Here is a 15222-nt window from a genome sequence, read left to right as displayed (position 1 = left end):
ATTCTGCCCAACCATTCCATCATGGCTTATTTATTATCACTCACAACCCCATTCTCCTGTTTTCTCCCCATAACCTTTGACAAACTTACTCATCAATAACTTCTCAACCTCTGCTTTAAATACTGTATATCCAATAACTTGGCCTTCACAGCTGTCTATGGAGCTCCACAGCATGGCAATGAATTCCACAGATTCACTGCCCTCTGGCTAAGGAAATTCCTCCTTTTCTCTATTCTAAAGGGACAGCCTTATCTTCTGGTCCTAGGCTCTCCCACTATAGTAAACATCCTCTCCACATCCATTCTATCTAGACCATTCGATATTTGACAGTTTTCAGTGAGCTCCCCACCCCTAATTCTTCTAACCTCCAGCGACTACAGGCCTGGAGCCTTCAAGTGCTCCTCGTACATTAACCCTTTCGTTCCCAGGATCAGGTTTTGATCGAGTGTAAGTTTGCCTTTCTACGGCATAGTTTTACACATGGAAATAAAGTGAATCCATACAACTTATGAAGGCATTGTAGGAGTATTTATAATCTGCAAAAACACCTTTATATTCTTCAGATTTTTTTTTAATTATCAAATTAACTAAATGGTAACAAAACATTCCAAAGATGTGGTTGGAGTTATTTTTATACTAGGAATCTGGATATTGGTTATTAAAAGAACCCAACATATTTAATGAATGGTTGGTGCTACATTCAAACATAACACAGTGAAGACTAAAGAAAAATCATTATCCCATCTCCTCACGTAAGCATTCTACTTGCTTCTTATTTCTATAAAACCTCACATAAGCACAGAATGGTTCCAGCGTAGATGCAGGCGATTCAACCCATTAGTCTATACTGGCCCTATGGCCCACTTGTGACCCTTTTCTTACATCTCCGAAGTTCTTTCCTTTCAGATAATATTTTGTTTATTTATTTATTGAGGTAAGGTGTGGAGTTGGCACTTCCAGCTGCACCACCCAGCAACCCCCAATTTAACCCTAGCCTAATCACAGGACAGATTACCCTGCCAACCCGTAGGTCTTCGGATTGTGGAAGAAACCAGAGTACGCAGAAGAAACCTATGCAGGGAGGACATACCAACTCCTTACAGACAGCGGCAGGAACTGAACCCCGTTTGTTGGTACTGTAAAGCTTTGTGCTAACCACTATGATACCTTGCCGCCCTAATGTAGCCTCCTTTTGAATAAAATCAGTGATCAGTCTGCAGTGATGTTGCTGCTATAATATTGCAGACCCTAAGTATTAGGTGGATGCAAACAAAAAATCCTAATGTGAATTTTGGTTCCTTTGCCACTTATCTTCGTCCTTTGACTTCAGGTTTCTTGCCCCATGGAGTCAGTCATATTTAGACTGGTCCAATATAAAACATTAAATCAGAATTGAAGAGATAAAACCTAACATAGACCCAACATATTGATGCAGCTATAAAGAAGGCAAGTCAGTGGCTATATTTAATTCGGAGATTGGGGAGATTTGGTATGTCACCAAGAACACTCACAAATTTCTTCAGATGTACTGTGGAGAGTATCCTAACTGGCTGAATCTGGATTTCTGGTATGGGGTAGGGGAGGCTACTGTGCAGGATTGAATTAAGCTGCAGGGAGTTGTAAACTTAGTCAGCTCCATCATGGGCACGCGTTTCCGCAGTCTCCAATACATCTTCAAATAGTGGTGCCTCATAAATGCGGCATCTATCATTAAGGACTGCCATCACCCACGACATGCCTTGTTCTCATTGCTTCCATCAGGAAGGAGGTACAGGAGCCTGAAGGGACACACTCAGCAATTCAGGAACACCTTCTTCCTCTTTGCCATCCAATTTCTGAATGGACATTGAACCCATGAACACTTCCTCATTACTTTTTCTTATTTCCTATTATTTGCATTACTTATTTAACTACATATAAAACTTACTCTTATTTAGTTTTCTTTTCTCTCTTTATTATGATGTATTGCATTGTATTGCTTCTGCAAGTTAACAAATTACATGATATATGATGGTGATATTAAATCTGATTCTGATTCTGAAACAAAACACGATGGAAGATAGACCGGAAAGTCATCACCATATCCAAAAAGAAAGTATTTCGTTCAATGTACTATAAAAATAAATAATAGAGGAAACTAGGAGAGTGTGAGAAGAATGAAGTTATGGTACAATATATCAAAGTTAAAGTAAGTTTTTAAAAATCAAGCAGATATATGTAACCACATAAAATTCTGAGATTCATTTTTTTTCTGGGTATTCACAGTAAATACAAAGAAACACAATAGAATCAATGAAAAAGCACACACAAGATGGACAAGCAACCAATATGCAAATAAAAAAATAAAATAATAATAATAAATAAGCAGTAAGCATCAAGAAAATGAGATGAAGAGAGTCAATAGGTTGTAGGAACGGTTCAATGTTTGGGTGAGTGAAATTGAATGATGTTATCCATTCTGTTTCAAGATCCTGATGGTTGAGGGGTAATAACGGTTTCTGAACCTAATGTTATGGGTCCTGGGGGTCCCATATGTCTTTCCTAATGGCAGCAGCAAGAAGAGGTCTAGATGGTGGGGGTCCTTGGTTATAGATGCTGCTTTCCTGTGGCAGCGCTCCTTGAAGATGTGCTCAGAGTGGAGAGGGCTTTACCTGCGATGGACTAGGCTGTATCCACTACTTTTTGTAGGCCTTTCCGTTCAAGTGTATTGGTGTATCCATATCAGGCCAAGATGTAACCAGTCAGTATACTCTCCGCCACACATCTATAGAAGTTTGAAGTTTAGATGAAATGCTGAATCTTTGCAAACTTCTAAGATAGTACACCATATAAAGCTATCATCTGGATCCATAAAAGTTGCTGGTGAATGCAGCAGGCCAGGCAGCATCTATTGGAAGAGGTACAGTTGACATTTCGGGCCGAGACCCTTCTTTTATGTGTGTTGCTTGAAATTCCAGCATCTGCAGATTTCATCGTATCTGGATCCATAATGGCTTGGTATGGCAACTGCTCTTCATGTGACCACAGGAAACTGCAGAGAGTTGTGGGCACGACTTAAAACATCACAGGAACCAGTCTCTTCTCTATGGACTCTGACAACATGTATATTTCTTGCTAGCTCAGTAAAGCAGCCAGCATAATCAAAGACCTCACTCACCACAGACAATTCTCTCTTAACCACATATACCAGACTCAAGTGAGAAGCTTCTGTTCTTTAAGCAGAGAAATCTGTTGTCATTATTCACTCTGGTTTATATGTGATACCAGACACAAAAGAAAAATAAAGGCTATGGTTGACCTTAATATCTAACCAATAGCTCAATTTATCAAGAGTAAATACACGAAAAATAATTCTCAGCCACTCTCAGGTTGGAGCAGCAACATCTCATATTCCATCTGAATCACTTCCAACCTGATGATATGAACATCAATTTTTCTATCTTCTGATATTTTCCCCCCTCCCCTTTCCATCTTCTTCAATTCCCCTCTCTGGCCTCTTACCTCTTCTCCTCACCTGCCTATCACCACCTTCCCCCACCACTAGTGACCTTCCTCCTTCCCTTTCTCCCATGGTCCACTCTCCTCTCATATTAGCTTCCTTCTTCTCCAGCCCTTTACATTTTCCACCTATTATATCCTAGCTTCTTACTTCATCCACCTTTCCCCACCCACCTATCACTTTTGAGCTTGTTGTCCTTCCCTTCCACCCACTTTTTTTATTTGGGCATCTTCCCCCTTCTTTTCCAGTGCTTGATGAAAGGTCTGAGCCTGCAACATTGACTGCTTATTCCTCTCCATAGATGTTGCCTGACCTGCTCGGTTCCTCCAGCAAATTGTGTGTGTTGCTCTAAAATAAAAATATTCAGGCACTTTTTACAGATATGATAAGGGACACATGCTGCCCATTTCACCCTGCAGAGTCTTATAGCCAAACATCTGTGCAGATGTCTAAATTGGGATAGCAATCACACAGACTGCTCACAATGGTATGAGATAGTTATGGTCACTGAATTGAACTCTAAGCCAATGTCCCATACATCTTGATTGCTATATCTAGATATATTCAATCTCAAGAACAAAACAGACTCAGTAAGAGGTGTCACTGTGTAAAGTCAGGTCAATCATCAACATTTGTTCCAGGTATCATGAAGTCTCATGGCATCAAATCAAAAATGGGCAAGAAGCCCATTTTTTTCATTTAGAGATACAGAAAGCCCATACCACCTAATTACACCCATGTGACCAATTAACCTTATATCTTTATGTCTTTAAAATGTGGGAAGAAACTGAAGTACCTAGAGGAAACCTACATAGTCAAGGGAGAACATATAAACTCCTTACAGACAGCGGTGGAATTGAAGTTGTGTCATGGCAATAGCATTACGTGAACCACTGGCACTGCTGTTCTGCCCCAAACCTCATCCTGATTACCAGCAAACCTTCACTGCTTGATCATTAGTCAGCAATATCATCACACAGAATTTATTCACCCGTATATTAAGGTTCAGTTTGGATTCAGCCAGAGTCAATTACAGTATAACAAAACTCTATGCAGCCTTGGTACAAACCAAGAGGTGAAGTGCTGATGGCCACGCCTGTCATCAACCTGCCCCAGTAAAACTTAAGTATGTGGGGCCAAGACAAAGTCAAGTCAAGTTTATTGTCATTTAACTATATACATGCATATTGTCAAACAAAACATTTCTCTGAACCAGGGAGTAAAGCACAGTTGTACACATAACACACAATAACTTGTGAAAGTAGGGATAAAATCTACAGACAAATTACACATACATAAATTAACTATTGTAAGGTACAGAACAATTAACCAATGACAATTCGCATGTGTTGCCCAGGGAGTTCAGAAACCTAACGGCCTGGAGGAAGAAAAACTGTTTCTCATCCTGGCCATTCTTGTTTTTATACATCAGAGTTTCCTGCCATATGGTAGTAATTCAAAGAGGATGCTGGATGGATGGTTGGAATCCTTAATATTGCAAAGGACTCTACATACACAGTGCTCCTGTTAAATGTCCATTGGATGGTAGGGAAACCCCCATGATCCTCTCAGCCATTCTCACAGTCCTTTGTAGGGACTGTTGCTCAGCTCTTCACATGCTTAGAATCCAAAGAAGGATAAATGAGGCAACCTTAGCCTCATCAGTTCCTGTGGGCAGTGTCCTAGATGCACCACTTTAGTAACTTCATGAAGGACCTTCCCTCTACAGTATGCTAAGAGGTTAGATGATTGCGGCTGATGGTACATTTTTATTTATAGAATACGGAACATAGAACGGTACAACACAACACAGGCCCTTCAGCCCACAATGTCTACCTGTTAACCAACTCCAAGATCAATCTAACACTTCCCTCTCACATAGCCCTCCATTTTTCCTTCTCTCCCTTGGTATGCCATTCCCTTAACTATACAAACTCACTTGTAGTAATGCATGTTCATTTACTGCACAGTGTCAGTAACATTTCACCAAGCATGGGGTAAATAATTAAGGAAAACATCACAGGCTGCAGATCTTCGCACCAAGAAACCTGTTGGGATGCACTGGACTACTGTCATCGCTATTAGGTTTATAACTCAAAGTGATCAATGCCATATTGAAAACACAACTCTGCATACAGGCGATAAAATGGTTAAAGTTTAAATAGCAATTTGAGATCCTCCGACTGGCAAGAGACTGTGTAGTAAGGATGCCCTCCGTCGGCTGGGGTCGACCGTGGATGTAGCGTCCTAGCTGTCTACGCAACCCAGGGCAGTACGATACGGAGAACAAGCTGTTGCCCGTACAGTAGGCTCCCCCCTCTCCACTTAGCTGACTAATCCAAAGCAGAGACCGATATTGTTAGGCGCCGGCGGCGTCGCAAAGGTTATGCCATTCGGAGCTGAACCCAACGTGAGGGCCTCCAGCTCCGGATTTTTCCCCGGGGTTTACTCCTCAAGCCTCCCCCGTGAGTGGGTATAGCTGCAAGGCAGTGGAGGTTTGAAATCAGTTTTCCCTCTGCTAGATAGGTTGCCAATCACGGCTGACGAGCACATCTGCCTTCGCCTCTTCTGTCAGTAGAAACTGTTCGGCCGGGCTTACTAGCTAAACCACACGTGAAGGTCAGGAGCTGGACTTGCTTGTCAGAGGCTATTTGAGATGCACGCGATTGGGAGCACTCCATATGAAGTGGGATCTTATCCCCACTCCAACCCTCACCAACGGGTATAACAAACTTAGGGGACCGTATGCCAGTGACTGCGTGATGTAATGACAGTCGGCATATTCATGGGCACTAGAAGTCCAGACGATATTTACTCACTAGGCTTCTCCAAGATTTTCATCATATTCTGACAAGAACAATAAATGTATCTGAGTTAGATTGATTAGGTTCGCGCTGGTAAACAGCGACTTTCCGTCCGTTTCACAACTACACCAGGATTCACTAAAACCACGAATTATCAGCCCAGCTTCTTCGTGCGCAACTGAACCATCCTCCGGGTTTGAAAACTGAGCAATTGACAGAGGCCGGACGATTGTTTTAGCTGACGTTTGCCTGCTCCAAATGCATTCGAACGAGAGAACTCGCTGTCTCGATATTTATAGTGGCGACATATGAAACCAACACCCTCTGAGCGAACTGCTCCGGCCGGTAACGCAGCAGCAGATGCCCACTAATTCCTAGTTAGCGGAGAGGGGTGCGGAGCAAGCTGAACCCGGTTTACAGCATCAAGCTATACACGAGGATGGCTTTGTGTGATCCGTTCATCCTCTGGGAAATAACCAATCCTCCCGCGGGTGTGCCAAGCTGCAGCCAGACCAATCTCAAACCCTCGCACCAAGTTTTGCTCTGCGGCGGTCGTGGATGTGCCGGGTGCTGAAGACGAGAAGGGGGGAAAGAGTAATAGAAAAGTGCAGCACAGAAACATGCCCTTTGGCCGATCTAGTCCGTGCCAAATAATTTAAACTGCCTACTCCGATTGACCTGCACCGGAACCATAGCCCTCCACATCCCTACCATCCATGTACCTATCCAAACTTCTCTTAAACGTTGAAAGCGAGATGGCATATAGTACTTGCGCTGGCAGCTCGTTCCACACACTCACGATCCTCTGAGTGAAGTTTCCCCTCATGCTCCCCTTTAACTTTTTACCTGTCACCCTTAACCCATGACCTCTAGATGCAGTCAGACAAATACTCTCTTCGCAGCTCCTAAACCCCTCATAAAGGATGCCTTCAAAACAGACTGGATAGCACCATTTGGCATTTTACTGGAGTACGCTGGCTCTATCCTTAACTTTAAGTGACGCCTCAGCAACCAAACTCGTTCGCGCGAGTTTAATTATGATATACCTTTCGAGAGTAGACGCAGGTTTGTCAACTTTCTTACAAAGCCTAAAATACGCCACAGTAGGATACAACTCGGCTAGCCTGACGAAGCGAAGCAGCCTGCGGGGAATTAATATGGTTTCGTTTCAGCATTAACTTTAGCACGATGGAATTAGCCAGTTTAGTTTATGCGCGTTGGGTTTGCGGTACCAATAAGCTCACATGAAGAATTTGCCCCTCTCGGAACAGTTCGGACAACCAGCCCGGCTCTCCAGCGTCAGGTCCTCACCGTCCCTTCACTGCAGCTTCGAGCCCCGCCGCCTCTCCACCAGCTACACTTTCCAAAGCAGTTCAAAGTTACTTTTAGAAGCAGGCACCTTTCCAGCACGCGTCCTGCGGTTGAAAACAAGCAGACTAGGGGATAAAGATCCCAACCTAAATTTCGTGGGAGGTTCGCGGAAAAGAAAGAGGCAGGACGTGAATTCCATCTCTCTCCGTTCCTCTTGATTACGCTCTTAACCGCACTGTCTCTTGACAACATTTTTTACTGTTTTAAATTCCCGGCCAGTGATTAACCTCGTTGGACGGTTAAAGTATCGGTCGTTTCTATCATCTGTTTCGTGTCAGGAGAGTCAACAGAACTTCTCGCTTCCTCCGCGAGGCAGCTGACCTTCCTCCTCCTGCATAATTCACGAAATTACTTGAGTGCATCAGACATCGCGCTGGTAGTTACGTGATATAACACTATCCTGTTAGTTTAGCATCAGCCGCGAATTAAGAAGACACAATTCTTGTTTTATATTTAATCTGCGTTACATTAAGTCTCAGGCTTTGGAATATCTTGCATCTTAGGGCAAAATCATGCGCTTTGCGCACTCGCTGATGGTTGAACCCGCACCTCTTGCTACCTCATGTCTAACCCCGCACCTCTTACGACCTCATGTCTGATCCCGCACCTGTTCTGCGTAAACCGGCGCAGGAGAGTAGTTCAAGCCGCAGCCCTCTTCACACGCCTGTCAGGCAGAACTAAACGCGACAGCCGCAACGTACAAAGTGACCTGAACCGCATAGACCCGTGCAAACGAATGTCCTTGCGCAAGGGGACTGCGATTCCGCACAGCGCCCGCATTTTACCACACCTGTAGCCTGGAGAGGCGAAAGTTGTGTGGAGGTACTTACTCTTTGGTGTGTTTCCGTGGCCGCAAACTCTCCGCAGATCATAGCCATTCCTGTCCATAGCGACGTTCTTCTGTCTGCCGGTCTGTGAACGTGCACTGTTGGCAGAAAACAGTAAGTTCCCTTTTTAGGGTCGGTGCCTGTGCAGTGTTCACACAAAAAGCCAACCTTTTACGCTTTCCCATGGTGTTCCCTCTCGCCACTCCTATATCCCCTATGGGGGGAGGGGGAGAGGGGGAGGGAGCAAACTGCAGACTTCCTCACGCACCGTCTGCAGGGACCTTGGAGAGGATTCCAACCCGACGCAGTATATTTTGAGAAATAAAACATCTGAACTTGTAACAGGCGAACAGGAAATGGCTCTCAGACTAGGGGTCTCACCGTTGGGTGGCACTGTTTTCCTGCCTTGTCCACCCATAATATGCACCTGCCCTCTCCCTGCACCCTGCTCCTGGGCTTAAAGACAAGTGTTTGGAACGATGTTGGTGAAACAAATTGTCACAGATCACAGAGTGCTATAGCACAGGAAGAGGCTCTTCGGCCCATCCAGTCCGTGCCGAACTATTATGCTGCCTAGACCCATCCATCAACCTGCACCCGGACCATAGGCCACCACAGCTCTCCCATCCATTTATCTATCCAAATTTCTCTTAGATGTTGAAATCGAACCCCTTAGCAGGTAGCTCGTTCCACTCTCTCGTCACCCTACTTGGGAGGTTTCGGCTCCCCTTTGGCAACTAGTTCCCCCTCATGATCCTCTTAAACATTTCACCTTTCATCCCTAACCACTAACCAAGATGCTCGAGAGAATAAAGTCCGAAGCTACTCAACCTTTCGCCGTAACTCAATGTCCTCAAGTCTCGGTGACATCCTTGCAAATTTCCTTTGCACTGGTTCGATCTTATTGATCTTTCCTGTGTAGGTGACCAGAACTGTACACCATACTCCTAATTAGGCCTACCAACGTCAGATACAACTTCAACAATGTCAATAATTTTGTGATGTTTCCGGTCGGTTGCAAACGAAATTAGAAATACTGCAAGTTCGCCCGAGATATGTTAAACACTCAATATGTTTTCCCAACATTTTAAAACTATATGCCGCTACATTAGATTTTTGTTTTACTTCTTCACCTTCCTCCAGATTCAATCTATTACCTAGAAGAGTCTGTGTGGGAGGTTTCGGCTCCTTTTGCCAACTAGTTTCCACAGTGTCCAAACCTTGCGGCGGAAATTCGGGACATTCATTTATAAAGGTTTCACAACCTCCTTTAATATACAAACAAGCACCTCACTATCAATACAAAATAAGCAGCAGCAAAGCGGAGGTCATCTCCGGTTAATGAAAGTGGATCCGGGACATACGCTGACCGAAGCTGTGACTGGCGCTGAGCGACATGAGCAGGTGTCGTCGAGAAGCAATCTGGAACAAGTCTGATCTCTGCCCATCAGCGGGGCTTTCCGCACAGCAAGCGACGCCACGGTATGGTTCATTTGGTAGCAGCGTCGCTCTTGATCTAGGGAATATTGGGCTGAAGACTCTAAGACATAGGAGCTAATTAGACCATTCGGCCCATCGGGTCTGCTTCGCCATTCCATCATGGCCGATTTATTTTCCCGCTCAAGCCTTATTCTCGAGCTTAGGGAACGCTGACGGAGGGACATATGCGCAGTGCCAGAGGAATTCGGTAGGTCAGGCAGCATCTATGGAGGGGAATAAACAGACGACGTTTGGATTAGTTGAACGTGTGCTACCTTGTCAGAGGTGTCGGTTTTCAGCTACAACCAAAGATTCTACAGGGCAATTTCAGGGAAAAGAACGGATTTATTATTAAGCCAAGATCACTGGAAGTGTATTCAGAGATGAAAGGGCTAAAGCAGAACCTGAGACATTTGAAAAGTTGGGAATTCATGTGAAAGTACATAGACTGGACACATTAATTCAAAGATTTGAAGTATATTTATTATCAAAGTATGTACACAGAATACAACTCTGAGATTTGTCCTCCCTCATCAATGGGAGAGAAGCAATGGAGTCCATCATGAGCTTGTCACCGGTTTCCAGGCTGCACGCTCCATTCCAAACCTCACCGGACTCCCTCCCTTGGAGCTAATGGGCTCAAAAACACTCCAAAATGTAAATCATAGGTTCCAATTGCAGGCAGATTAGAAATAGAGTCATATCTCAAAGAAGAAGTAAAAGGAGTAGTTTTGTGAACTGTCTGGAGGACATCACCATTGGTCACAGTGTTTGCTGGTACCATCTTTTTCCCTCACCTTAGTTTCTTTCCCCATGGAAGCTGCCTGATCTTAAGCAGATTACTAACATTTACAGATTTTATCACTGAAAGGAATTGACCTGGATTGTCCCAGCATTTTCTGATGTAATGGAATGCAGGTGTAGTGAGTTATTTCTAAGTACAAATGTCAGAGTTACTATATATAAGACCATAAGACATAGGAGCAAAATTAAACCATTCTGTCCATTGAGTCTGCTCTGCCATTTCATCATGCTTGATCAATTTCCCTCTCAACCCCTTTTTCCTGCCTTCTCCCCATTACCTTTCACGTCCTGACTAATCAACCTATCAGTCTCTGTCTTACATGCACCCAGTGACCAGGCCTCCACAGTCACCAGTGGCAATTAATTTCACAGACTCACCACCCTCTAGCTAGAGAAATTCCTCCTCATCTCTGTTCTCAATGGTTGCCTCTCTATTTTGAGGTGGTGCCCTCTGGTTCTAGACTCCCCCACCAAAGGAAACATCCTCTTCACATCCATTCTCTCTAGGCCTTTCAACATTCAATCAGTTTCAATGAGATCCACCCCCCTCATTCTTCTAAATTCCAGCAAGTACATGCCCAGAGCCTTCAATTGCTGTCAGTGATAACCCTTTCATTCCCAGAATCATTTTGGTGAACCACCTCTGATACCTTTCCATGTCAACACATCCTTTCTTAAATAAAGTGCCTGAAACTGCTCACAATACTCCAAGTGAGGCCTCACCAGTGCTTCATAAAGCTACAGCATTACATCCTTACTTTTATATTCTAGTCCTCTTGAAAAGACTGCTAATATAACATTTGCCTTACTCACCACAAATTCAGCTTGCAAATTAACTTTTAGGGAATCCTGCACAAGGACTCCTAAATCCCCTTTGCACCTCAGATTTTGAATTTTATCCCCATATAGAAAATAGTCTATGCTTATATTCCTTCTATGAAAGTGCATGGCCATGTACTTTCCTACAGTGTATTCCATCTGCCACCTCTTTGCCCATTCCCCTAACCTGTCTAAGTCATTCTGCAGCCTCTCCCTCTGCTTCCTCAACATTACCTGTCCCTCCACCTATCATCTGCAAACTTGGCCAGGAAGCCATCAATTTTATCATCCAAATTGTTGAAATACAATGTAAGAAGCAGTGGTCCCAACACAGACCCCTGTGGAACACCGCTAGTCACCGACAGCCAATCCAAAAAGGATCCTTTCATTCCCACTCTTTGCCTCCTACCAATCAGCCAATGCTCTATCTATTCTAGTAACTTTTCAGTAATACCCTGGGCTCTTTTCTTCTTTAACAGCCTTGTGTGCGAGACCTTGTCAAAGGCCTTCTGAAAATCCAGAAGATAAATAGATATATCTATAGACATAAATACAGAGGTACAAATAAAGTGGGTGCTGAGTGTATATCTCACCATATACAACCCTGAGATTCATTTTCTTGCAGGCATTTACCATATAGCCATGTAACAATCACAGCACGGAAATAGGCCATCTCGGCCCTTCTAGTCTGTGCCGAACTCTTACTCTCACCTAGTCCCATCTACCTGCACTCAGCCCATAACCCTCCATTCCTTTCCTGTCCATATAAATGTCCAATTTAACTTTAAGTGACAATATCAAACCTGCCTCAACCACTTCTTCTGGAAGCTCATTCCACACAGCTACCTCTCTCTGAGTAGAGAAAAGAAATTCAATAGAATCAATGAAAAACTACGCACAATGACTGACAAACAACCATGTGGAGGAGAAGACGAACTATGCGAACACAAAAATAAATAAACACACACACACACACACACACACACACACACAGAAATCTTCAGCTGCTGGAATTTCAAGCAACACACACAAAAAATGCTGGTGAACGCAACAGGCCAGGCAGCATCTATAGGAAGAGGTACAGTCGACGTTTTGGACCGAGACCCTTCATCAGGACTAACTGAAAGAAGAGCTAGTAAGAGATAGTAAGAGTAAGGGTCTCGGCCCAAAATGTCGACTGTACCTCTTCCTATAGATGCTGCCTGGCCTGCTGCGTTCACCACAACGTGTTGCTACCCGCACACATATATACATACTACATTCTACTGAGAACATGAGTTGTGGAGTCTTGAAAGGGAGTCCATAGGTTGTGTTCAGTGGCTAGTTCAGAGTTGTGGTGAGTAAACTTATCCATACTGGTTTGAGAGCCTGATGGCTGAAGGGTAATAACTTTTCCTGAACCTGGTGGTGTGGGACGTAAAGCTCCTGTACCCCCTTCCTGATGGCAGCAAAGAGAGGAGAGCATGACCTTGACGGTGAGGGTGTCTGATGATGAATGCTGCTTTCTTGTGGCAGAGCTCCTTATAGATGTGCTCAATGGTGGGGAGGACGTTACCTGTGACGGACTGGGTTGCATCCACACTTTTTGTAGACTTTTCTGTTCAAGGGCATTGGTGAGTCCATACCAGGTCATGATGCAACCAGTCAGAATACTCTGCACTGTACATCTATATAAAGTTGTCAGAGTTTTAGATAACGTGCCAAATCTGTGCAAACTTCGAAGAAAGTAGAAATATTTTCCTCAGTGTACTTTGAGAATCCAGACATTAAGGCACAAGGATCGGCTTTATTCACCCTATACATTTACAGGAATTGGGAATTTGCTGTGATGTGTTGGTCCACACGCAACAAGCAATGACATTCAACAGTTATAAAGCATAATAGATTATATTACAAATAGTTAGAGGTTAAAGTATGGATATGGAATAAAATGTACAGAAATAAAATTAAATATTATGGCAGTGCAATATCACTACTGGATAGTGGAACCAGAGCGAGGTGTGCAGTGGTGGAGAAAGTACTTTACCATTCCTTTCAGTGGATGAAAAGGCTCTGATGGACTTGGGTATGCATCTGACCATTTAGAATTTTTAACGTCTGTTTGTATCAAACAATTAAGCTTTTCCAATTTATTTTGAAGATGTTCCCATTTTTTCTTAGGTCTTTGAACACTGTCAACATTCAGGTGCAGAGTTTGCCTCTCCTCTTCCACCCCCTTCCCCTGTGACAAATATATATCTCTCTTCACAATTCCTGTTGCATCTTACCAGTCCTGTCACTACGTTGCAAGGTTTTTGAAACTGTTTCCCCTTAACTCATGTCTATGTTATTTATATATAAAGAAATTTACTAGACTCTGTGGTTGAGGTTGTGACCTTTGGTTCTGCAATCCCAGCCACTGGAAGTATCCTCCCCATATCTAATCTCTCTAGTCATGTTAGTTTTTTTTCCCCCAAGGTTTTCCATGAGATCCATCTCTTTCTTCTACACCCCACAGTATACAAGACATAACAAGCAGCACATATCAAAGTTGCTGGTGAACGCAGTAGGCCAGGCAGCATCTCTAGGAAGAGGTACAGTCGACATTTCGGGCCGAAACCCTTCGTCAGGACTAACTGAAAGAAGAGTGAGTAAGAGCTAGTTGAGAAGGGAAGGGGGAGATCCAAAATGATAGGAGAAGATGGCAGGGTGGGGGGAGGGAACGGATGGAGCCAAGAGCTGGACAGTTGATTGGCAAAAGGGATATGAGAGGATCATGGGACAGGAGGCCCAGGGAGAAAGAAAAGGGGGGGGAACCCAGAGGATGGGCAAGGGGTATAGTCAGAGGGACAGAGGGAGAAAAAGGAGAGAGAGAAAGAATGTGTGTATATAAATAAATAACAGATGGGGTACGAGGGGGAGGCGGGGCATTAGCGGAAGTTTGAGAAGTCAGTGTTCATGCCATCAGGTTGGAGGCTACCCAGACGGAATATAAGGTGTTGTTCCTCCAACCTGACTGTGGCTTCATCTTTACAGTAGAGGAGGCTGTGGATAGACATATCAGCATGGGAATGGGACGTGGAATTAAAATGTGTGGCCACTGGGCCACTACGCCCCACAGTATACAGGACATAACAATTTCACTTCATTCAGCAGTCGTGCCATTGTATCCTTTTGTTGCACTCACTACATGCCAAGGCCACTGTTCTTCACCAGCCTATGCTCAACTGAAGTCAGCACACAAAGCTCTGCATGGAGTTGAATCCATTTCCAGTTTAAAATGACATTACTTAAGGCAAGTGACAGCAAGAAATTTGACTTAAAAAATATAAACAGTATCTTTTCTGAAGTAAATTGTGGTAAACTATCACTGCAAACAATGAAGAGGTGAGTGAAGGTGAAACGAATTCGAGGGATGAGCCATGCTGAGGTGCTGCAAAATTGACACAGGTGGAATTGGAGTGAGCGATTCGGACAGGAGGAGTTGAGGCAGAGGAGTGTCGATGCCCGTCCAACTAACCCGGGCGTGAGGTTGGATCACTCTAAGCGCTGAGCTGATTTGGAGAGGTTGAGAACGGCTTTGGGCTGGGCGGTGTGGTCTAGGCCTGGAGCATTTTGCTGCAGCCAGGCTCAGATCCTA

The 15222-nt window shown here is 44.0% G+C and overlaps 1 protein-coding gene across 1 annotated transcript in view; it reads right to left on the bottom strand.

The window, feature by feature from the left end:
* The window catches only part of ano1a (anoctamin 1, calcium activated chloride channel a), a 297185-nt gene extending 287486 nt beyond the window's left edge, over positions 1 to 9699 (bottom strand). Inside the window, exons 1-2 of the mRNA XM_072272773.1 lie at positions 9659 to 9699; positions 8505 to 8599 (exon numbers count right to left, since the gene is read on the bottom strand). Of these exons, the coding sequence (XP_072128874.1) occupies positions 8505 to 8562 (58 nt within the window). The 5' untranslated portion in view covers positions 8563 to 8599; positions 9659 to 9699. The remainder of the gene's footprint in view (positions 1 to 8504; positions 8600 to 9658) is intronic.
* Between the last annotated feature and the right edge of the window lie 5523 nt (positions 9700 to 15222).

The sequence above is a fragment of the Mobula birostris genome, chromosome 11, assembly GCF_030028105.1.
Source record: "Mobula birostris isolate sMobBir1 chromosome 11, sMobBir1.hap1, whole genome shotgun sequence".
NCBI lineage: Eukaryota > Metazoa > Chordata > Chondrichthyes > Myliobatiformes > Myliobatidae > Mobula > Mobula birostris.
This window is presented reverse-complemented; position numbering and strand designations above follow the sequence as displayed.